Below are 9575 nucleotides of genomic sequence, written 5' to 3'. Positions count from 1 at the left end.
GGTGCCACGGAGCCTCGTGCTACCAAGTTGTTTTTAATGATGCGGCTTCCAAATCGACGATTGGCTCTATTAGACTTGATCTACACTTACTAAAAATTATTTGGAAACTAAATTCATAATTTTTCGAACATTCATGGCTAGTGATAAAAGTCTCAAAATTGACAATTTTAATGGTAGATGTGAGGCATTTGTAATTTAACGGTGTAAACAATCCAAATCAAATGAAATTTTTTATAGAAAATTCTTTTTACTATTTAGAGTAAGATCAATACCTCTGATCTTAAATCAAGTCTTCTATTATCATTTTTTTATGAGATTTTTATTTTCAGCCGTTCATTTTTAGACTACTCGTTTGATAGGTAAATGATATCGAAAAATTCTAAATTTAGTTTACAATACTTCAATAGTGTAGATCAAGTCTAACGGAGCGATCGTCGATTTAAGCGCGCATCATTGAAAACAACTGATAGCACGAGAGGCTCCATGCTACCAATAGTATACCAGCTTAGCTCAGCCTAGCTCTATATATATATGTATTATATATATGTATGTATGATATATATATATTATATATATATATATTTATATATATATATATATATATATATGTGTGTGTGTGTGTGTGTGTGTGTGTGTTGTGTGTGTATAGGCTAGGGCTACTATCATCTTAAGAGGATAGTAGCACTTGTCCTATCAAGTTGTTCTTGATGATAGATATTCCGAATCGATGATCGGAGTCGTTGAAAGTTGATCTAGAGTTATTTGAAATATCTAGAAACTAAATTTCATAAATTTTAAAAAATTATTTACATGGTGATCAAAGTGTCGTAAAATCGACAATTTTTGACGGCCTATATGAACTGTTTGCTTTTTAAACGGTGTAGAGCAATCCAAATTGCTTGAATTTTGGTAGAAAATTCTTTATACTATTTAGATAATGTTTGATAACTCTGATTATGAATTGAGAAAGTCTAACCTCTATTTAAGAAGGTTATTCATTTATGACCGTTCATTTTTCAAACTCTTCGATGAACTTGATAATGATTTTTAAATATTATAAAATTTGGTTTCTAAACATTTCTAATTGTGTAGATCAATTTCAACGGTACCGATTATAAATTTGACTCTCCGATCATTCAAACGACTTGATAGGACAATGTCCTCAATCCTATTAATAAGATAGTAGTTGACTTCTATATATATATATATATATATATATATATATATATATATATATATATATATGTAGAGCTAGGCTCCTATACTTTCGAAAGTACGGAGGCCTCTATGCTTGTAAGTTATTTTCGATGATGGGACGTCCAATTTGGCGATCGGTTCTGTTAGACATGATCTACGCTATTAGAACTATCTAGAAACCAAATTTCATAATTTTTTAATTTCGTTTGCCTAGTGAACGAGTAGCCTCAAAATGAACGGTTGAAAATAAAAATCTAATAAAAAACAGTGATAATAGACTCAAATTTCAAATCGGAAGTATTGTTCTTACTCTTGATGTTAAGTAAAATTATCTATTATTTCATGTAATTTGGATACTTCTACACCGTTGAACTTCAAAACGTGCCACATCGGCCGTTAAAATAGTCATTTTTGAGACCCTCTGATCACTTGGTAAATGAAGTCGAAAAATTATAAAATTTGGTTTCTAGATAGTTCCAATAGCATAGATTATGCCTAACGGAGCCGATCGTCGAATCGGATGTCCTATCATCGAAAACAACTTACAAGCACGGAGGCCTCCGTACCTTCGAAAGCACGGTAGGCGTACTCTATATATGTATGTATATATATGTGTGTGTGTATATATATATATGTGTGTGTATGTAAATATATGTGTGTATGTATATATATATATATATATAGAATATAGAATTATGCTACTATACTATCAATAGTACCAAGCCCTTGGTACTATTGAGTTTTTGGCCGTTGGATGAAAGGATGTGCGGTTAGGATGATAGTGGTCCCCTAAGGTTGAGTGGGTGGTTGGTTTAACAGTATAATCTAATGGGTGGAAATGATCAAAGGGTAGTTCTAACGGTAGAAAACTCAATAGTACCAAAGGCTTGATACTATCAATAGTATAGTAGCCGGACTCTATATGATTAGGGTTTAGGGTGTATGTATGTATGGAGAGAGAGAAGAGAAAGAGATGGGCGGAGGGAGGAGGTTTGCCGGAGTGCAGTGCTGGAGCAATGAGGGTCCGGCGATTGAGGCTTGAAGAGAGGAGAGAGGATTAGGTTATAGGTCCAGAGTACAGCACATTTTGCAGAGGAACCCCTCATGTAGTAAAATTTCACAGTTTCGCATTTAAACTGTCGCGCATTTTGTGAAGTGATCCCTCGTTCAAATTTCTCTCTTCTACTTCCATTTAGTGCCATTTTGCACAAAAACGTCAGAATTTCGTGAAACTTGAATCCGCTTATTCCTCGCCGGGTCTATTTTCACATAAGTCCCGCTTGTGGAAATTCCAGAATTTCTCACATGAAATGATAACCCCTTCGTGCATTGCCCTTTTTTCACAAGTTGTAAAAATTGCAATTTAATCCCTCTTGTTCACAGTTTCATATCCAAAACTCACCGATATGTGTGTTTTGATCATAAGTTCCTCCACCTCAAAAATTGCACTCTTTGACACATGAAATGTTTCACTTTTTGAATGGAAACTCTTTTTCAATTATTTTGCACGCATTCAATTTATTTCCCTAGAACATCAGTTTATCACATGAAAATTCACCGAGGCCCCTCACATGACCTACAGTACTGGAAAGCCATGAAAGTGACAATTTTTGTTTTGATGCAAACTGCTCTGAAATCTGTGATAATACACCCTCTTTTAAGAAATTCACTGTTAATTGTCTTGGGTTCTACAATATGTTAATTTGAAATCTCCCTTTTTAAGCTTTTTCTGTTTATGTTGAAGATGTTATAACAAACTCAATGGAGGAGAAGAGCAGGTCATGCTAAGGAAATTTATCAGGCTGCGAGTCAAAGTTATCATGCAATCTCTCTTAGGCCTCGTTTGGCATCATTGTTGTTTTTCTTTTGTTTTTTTAAACACCAATTCTATATACGTTGATATACCAACGAAAAGGCTTTCTTCTTGTTTTTGTTATTGGTTAGATTGCAACACACCTAGCCAAGTGATGGATGACACGCACACACGCAAATCTTGGTAACTAAGAAAGGTCCTTCCAAGTTTTTCCTTTTTGTTGTCAAACAAACACCATGGATTTAAGGATTGCAAGCGTTCTACCATCCCCTCCTACAGTACTTCATATCGAAATTATATTTGAAAGAAAAAAAAAAAACGTTAACGATGCTAACTGAGGCCTTATATTGTTGTTTCTTAATCAGTGATTCATGAACAACATCAATTAAAGAGATTCATTTGTACGTCATAGTTAAACTTAATTGTTCAGGGTATGTGCTGCCTGCTGTACTGAAGAATATCCGCTTAAACAAATTGTTGCAAAAAATGAAGAAAAAAGATTCGTATGAAACCATTAGGCCATTAGAGAATTTTTCAAATTTAGAGCATAACTTGATTCTTGAACTAGAGAAGACTCCATGGAATACTTGGTTCGTATCTTGTGAGAAATTACCAATCTAGTTGCTAATCTAGTCTATGGGAGCCATTTATACATCTAAAGAACTCAAGTGAGATATCTGAGGAGCTATTTGGTTGTAATAATACTGGCAGACTGTAGTATGTGGGTATGCGCTGATCGGACCAAGATTTGATTAGATTGGATAGCCCTCAAATTTGTCACTACATATTGTAGGTGAAAACTGAGAAGCTTTAAAGAAGACCTATCTCTCAGCATATCATGTTTTAGACGAAGTCGTATGCAGGTGGTGAAAGTTACCAATTATTGTGATGCTGTAAGGAAGCTCTCAGTATTTTTATTTTATCTAGTTTAGTTTTGGGCCTGCACTCATCATCATTGGTGGTCAATGATAACAAATCATCACTTCTAGGTTATTTTTCCTTTTGTTTTCCTAGATGGCTGCCCTTCCCCTGATTCCTTTCATTGTGCGACTCTTTCATATCTGGATTTCTTGGTTATATGTTTTGACTTGCTTGTTCATTATGGGTTTTATTCGTAGTGATTGTCTTGGGTTTAATATTATCTCCAGCTAGCGATGATTTTAGGCATCTTTTTGCTTGGCAGCATTTTTGTGGCTTTTGGAAATCTTTCTTGTTGTCCTTATTTTCTCTCTCACTTAACTTTGAACTGGGTGCTCTCTTCTCTATATTTCCCGTATCTTTTTCACCATATTCTCCTTCACTTTCTCCTTTTTTTTCTTTTTGGTTGCAGTGCGGCCCTTTATTTTGAGTTTGTTTCCAATGTTGTTTCTCTTCTGTCCAGCCTACCTGTGAAGCCCCACTTCCTCAAGGGTCACCCATTCTATAGCTATAGCACCCTTAGCCCTCTTAGCCTCTTTGGCCCAATCACCATCCAAAATGCTATAGCCGGGTTAAAAGGTTTAGTCCTATTATATCCTATATATAGAACTTTCAAATCTTGGGGGTGTCACATTCCTCCTCCTTTTAAGTCCGGATGTTCTCGTTAGGCTCAAGCAAACTCACAAATATTAGATGATGTGAGTTTCGTCTCTCGTGCCTTAGTTGACCTTATGGGGAGTTGCTCTTCACCCTTAATGATCGCCAGTCGGGAAGCTACTCTCTACTCACTGTATCGTGGCTCAGCCGGGACCATAGTTAATTTGCAAATTATTCACGAATTATTGAAAATCCGAATAAAACAGTCCGCATACAATTTATTCCGAAAAAAACAGAATAATACGCGAATTTTTGGGTTAGATTTATTATTCACAAATAATTCGCGTCTGCCGAACTATTCGGCCAAAAAAATGTGTAAATTTTTTTGATAAAATTCCTTTCCGAATTATTGTCGAAGTATTGCCGAATTATTCATGAATTATTAAAAAACTTCATGAACTTCCGAAATATGTGAATCATGAAAAAGATGAAGATGGAGACAATAAACTTTGCTATTGCTTTTTTTACTTAATCTACTTTATTTGTATCTCTCTTTTTTTATATTTTTAAGAATTTATTACTATATATGCTAGTAGCATAAATCTAGAGAAAAAGAGCTTGGTTTAATAGCCGAATTTTTTATCCCGAATTGTTAATTGGTGATGTATAATATTTGTATAAGTCGCGTATCCGAATAATTGGCGAATCCTTTTTTTAAGCCATATTTTTCAACAAATTTAAAAATTGAGATACGAATTTTATTCAAATTATACCCGTACCGAATTTTTGCCAAATCCGAATTAACTAACTATAGCCGTGACTCATTTCACACTTCCGACTGATGATTGGTTCTAATACCAACTGTGAGACCTCGCTTCCTAGGGGGTCATCCATCCTAGAACTACTCGCGCCCTTGTACGCTAATCTCTTAACTCGATGAGCCTAGCCATCGCTCAAAATGCTTTAGCCGGATTAAGAAGATTAGCCATATTATATTATATATGTAGTTATATTTCAAATCTTGGGGGTGTCACCCTGCTACAAAGATTGGACTATTTTCTTGAATTTGTAAGCTACTTTCAAGTTATTTGGTGGTGATTTTTGCTCTTCCATTGATCAATTAGCGTAAATAAGATCATAATAGGATTGATGTGCCAGCCTGCCAGGCATAGTCTGGGACAACTACCCCGTGCTGATAAGCTTGCACTGCCAAAATACAAAATAGGGTGAGGTATGCCGGCATTCCATGCCTCTGATAAACCAACATGCTCCATCACAGTGGCACGGCTATCTTTATAGGAGATAACTAGAGTAATCTGAAATCTCTTAGACATTTCTATTTATGAGTCACACTTACTGAGACCCGTTGTAAGCATGAACAGAAGGGTGACTACATAACATTGGAACCATAGCATAAATCTGGCATCTCCTAGTTATCATTGCTATGAATCTCTTTATGTTTTGGACTATGAGTAGCGAAATTTTTCTGATTATGGGTAAGTTAGGCATCCTTGGAAAGAAACACATGTACTAAGTATACAAATGCGCGTGGGCGTGCTCACACGCTTTTCTGCACGTGCGTGGGTGTGCATATTTGCTTCTAAGCTCCACTAACTTTCCAAAATCAAATGTACATGAAATATTTCTTTTATATTCAAGATAGTCATGAAATATTTATAATCTGAAATAAATACCCAAAAGCATATATTGATATGAGATGTACTTATGGTAACAAAGTATGTTTGAATGATGGAAATATTCTTTATGGACATCATAAAAAGTGATATCAATGAACTCTTCTGAGCAATATTTCAGTTATTTTGTTGCTTTGATCGTTTTCTTTTAGCTAGCGTTACATCAGCATATTGTCTAGGGAAAAGTACATGTATAGGAATGATATTACCATTAACAAGAAACATGTGCGTACTAAACTATATTCTTAAAGGATACAATAGTATGTTGGTGACTAAGAACCGTGTAGTGCCTGTGTAATATGTGGGTGCATCTGTACTTAGCAAGTTACATATGAAACAGTCCCCTAACGATACAGCTAAATGTTTATGGTAGAGCAATATAAGAATATGTAGCATATGGAAGGAGGCAAACAAAATAAAATATAAGAATAAAGAAGATGAAGAACATCTAAAGACCTGCACATTGATGGTCAATTGATTGTTTTGTTTGTCAGCATAACAACAATGCTTCATTTCCCTTGGCCTTTAAGTGCACGTTAAGGTGTGCGTTTTGGATGACTTGAAGGGCCTCCAACCCAAAAACCGAACATGCACTCCTTTTTGAATGTGGATGCTGGCAAATTTCTTGTTGGCACATTGAAAACCTATGCAAATGGAGTTGAAGAGAACTACGTGGTCTACAAGTTGCTACCATGTTTTTGTGAGGCAAGACGAAAGATGCCCAAGAGAGGGAGAGAGGGAGGGAGGGTATCCAAATTACGCTAGAGGAGATTGCCTCTGAATTTATGGCTAACACTTGGGAGATAACTTCCGTTAGTTCGTGGCCCAAAGTTCTTTATCAGGAGGCTGCTTTAACTTTTAACTTTTAGTTCTTTACGGCTTTTATCTACAGGGTGCGGCTATAGAAATGTGTATACTTGATATTTTGGAATGAATGTTTAATAGTGAAAAGTTAACCTCTTGTTACTTTAGAGTTTAGACTAATGTGTTTCTTGGTTGCTTAATTATTGTCTCGTATATCATGATAATTGTTCATCTATTGATTGAACAAGATTATCTTGTTTGTTCTTTTATTTAATCGAACAAGATTGCGTGACTTCTTGGCCTTAAATTGCTGTACCTGTGCGCAACGCAGATTCCTGTTCGTCCTTTCAGACACAATGAGTATGAGAGATTCATAACAGCAGCATATCCATATTATGGGGCATCATTTTCTACTGTAAGTACTTTTGTTAATCTTTTTTATTCTTATTCTGCATCATTTATCTGGCATCATTGCTTGATGTTATCTAACCATGTCGATGCTGTATAAGGACCTTGCCCAACTGTCGATCTCTAGTATCAGACTACGCCGCAGATCTGTAGGATCCTTAGTTTAATCTGTATGTAATATTGAAGTATTGGATGATAAAATGAAACTAAAAGTCAGGCTTATTCTTCACTGAATTAATTTCTTGAATATCCTTCTCACTGGATAAATGGAGCCGGCAAAATGTAAAGTTAATTTGTGTACTCAATAAATATATTTAAAATAATTGGTGAGCTTGACTATGATGGTGTGTGTAAACTAACATGCATGCAACTTTCTGAATTCTAATTGTTGTTTCCGTCAGCATTATTTTAAGCTAATATACTTTTTGCTCTCTAGTTTAAATTTATGTGTCAATTTTCTCATCTTAGTGCATAAATTGTAGATTTGCTCAACAATGCATGTTTTATCTTTTCAATCTTTGCTATAAAGTTGGTCCAACAGAGTACAGTTTTATCAGTAGTTGTTAGATATTGGCATGGCTCTTCCTCTTAAAATTTTTGAAATTTTCTTCTTAGCGTTTACTAGTTAAAAGCAGTTGGCATATTGTTATGTGAGCTTCGAGGGTTTATTGGCTGCTGTCTTCCTAATGTGCAAAATTTGAGGAATCAAATGCTGCGATTGATCTAAATAATATGGTATAAATGAAAATTTTGTTCAACATTCAGTTTTAGAGTAGTTTTGAATCCAAGGTTTGAGTGTATTTTCTTCTCATGTGATTCAGATCGAATGATAGAATCAGATTTTCTTTTCTTTTCTTTTCTTTTCTTTTTTAAAAAAGAAGGGTTTGACCTAAGGATGTGATATTCAAATCCTTAGTTGGAGGATTTGTACATAAGTAGAACTTGCAGCAGTACTATCCCAAAATACCAGCATCATTACTTGGGCAGTATTATGGATCTTGATATTGTTTTGAATTTACGCAAATAGTAAAGGTCCATGCTGATGAAACTCCTTTTTGACTTCCGTTGCAGATGGCGGCATTCTTCATCTTCTCCATCGTCTATCTTTATCATAAGTAGTAGATGGTATCATGAGAACATCCCATCCGGTTGCGGCTGCTGCTATTTTCCAGTGTTAGTCATATTCTCTGTGTTATACTTAGCCTCTGACTGCAATGGGATAGGTGGCTTTTTTAAGTTATTCAAAAGCTTAGCTTAGCTCATTTAACATGCGCTTCATCATCATCTCCAGTACTAGTATAGTGTTTGTTTTAGTTCAGTTTTTAAATTTTATATTGTATGCCGCAATCCGTTCGTTGTTCGCCCCCTTCCCCGGTGGTGCTATGCAAGTACAATACAATGGGGCTAGAATTTTGGTTGGAGCTGCGGAATGCCGGCAACAATTACTAGTTTAACAAACATATGATTATTGCTCCATGTTTTTGTCTTTTTGTTCACATTTCCGCCACTATTTGTTTACAAAATTGTATTTTTCCATTTGAAATAACTAACTAGACTAGATCGCCTATGGGTGGCGAAGGGGCGCCAGGGCCCTTACGTTGCGCTTGGTTCGTATTATTGTAAAAGATTCTAGGAATTGCTAAATTAAAGGAATGTCATTCAAACAAGATTTACTAGGGAATATAATATTTTTGTGATTGGTTTGATTGATGATTTTTCATAGATTACTAAATATATGAAAATATCCTGTTTGATAAACTAGTAGATATTCGTGTAATTAGATTATGATGTAGGCAAATTTTATGAATTGTTGTCGTTATATTTAAATTTTTTTTAAAAAAAAATAAATTTATAAATCAAACATGTGATTTAATTTTTAAACACAGATTAAATCCGATTTGTGCTTAATTTTTTTAAATTTAGAGAGCTCAAGGGGCTTACTCCAAACTGAATAAATTTAAAAATTTAAATTTTTAGGTTAAATACTAAATTCAAATTGTATATTTATCTTGTAAATTTTAATTTTAATTTTCTGCTTAAATTGTGACTTTTGTTTGGTTAGTGCCTTTTTTTTACTTAGTCACCTTATGGTTTAATAAGTTGCGCTCAACTATCTTGTAGTTTTACTTCTGTTTCGTGCTCAA

General features: G+C 34.8%; 1 protein-coding gene across 2 annotated transcripts in view; it reads left to right on the top strand.

Annotated features, from left to right (window-relative positions):
* LOC109715472 (dolichyl-diphosphooligosaccharide--protein glycosyltransferase 48 kDa subunit-like) overlaps positions 1 to 9137 on the top strand; it is a 59433-nt gene extending 50296 nt beyond the window's left edge. The window contains exons 11-12 of one of the 2 annotated variants that reach the window (XM_020240492.1): positions 7355 to 7438; positions 8503 to 9137. In XM_020240492.1, coding sequence (XP_020096081.1) covers positions 7355 to 7438; positions 8503 to 8550 — 132 coding nt within the window. In that variant the 3' untranslated portion in view covers positions 8551 to 9137. Of the gene's footprint in view, positions 1 to 7354; positions 7439 to 8046; positions 8144 to 8502 lie in introns of those variants that run through there. The other variant, XM_020240493.1, reaches the window with a different exon arrangement.

This window comes from Ananas comosus, linkage group 9 (assembly GCF_001540865.1).
Source record: "Ananas comosus cultivar F153 linkage group 9, ASM154086v1, whole genome shotgun sequence".
Classification (NCBI taxonomy): Eukaryota; Viridiplantae; Streptophyta; class Magnoliopsida; order Poales; family Bromeliaceae; genus Ananas; species Ananas comosus.
The sequence above is the reverse complement of the archived record's forward strand: the minus strand, read 5'-3'. Positions and strand labels throughout refer to the sequence as shown.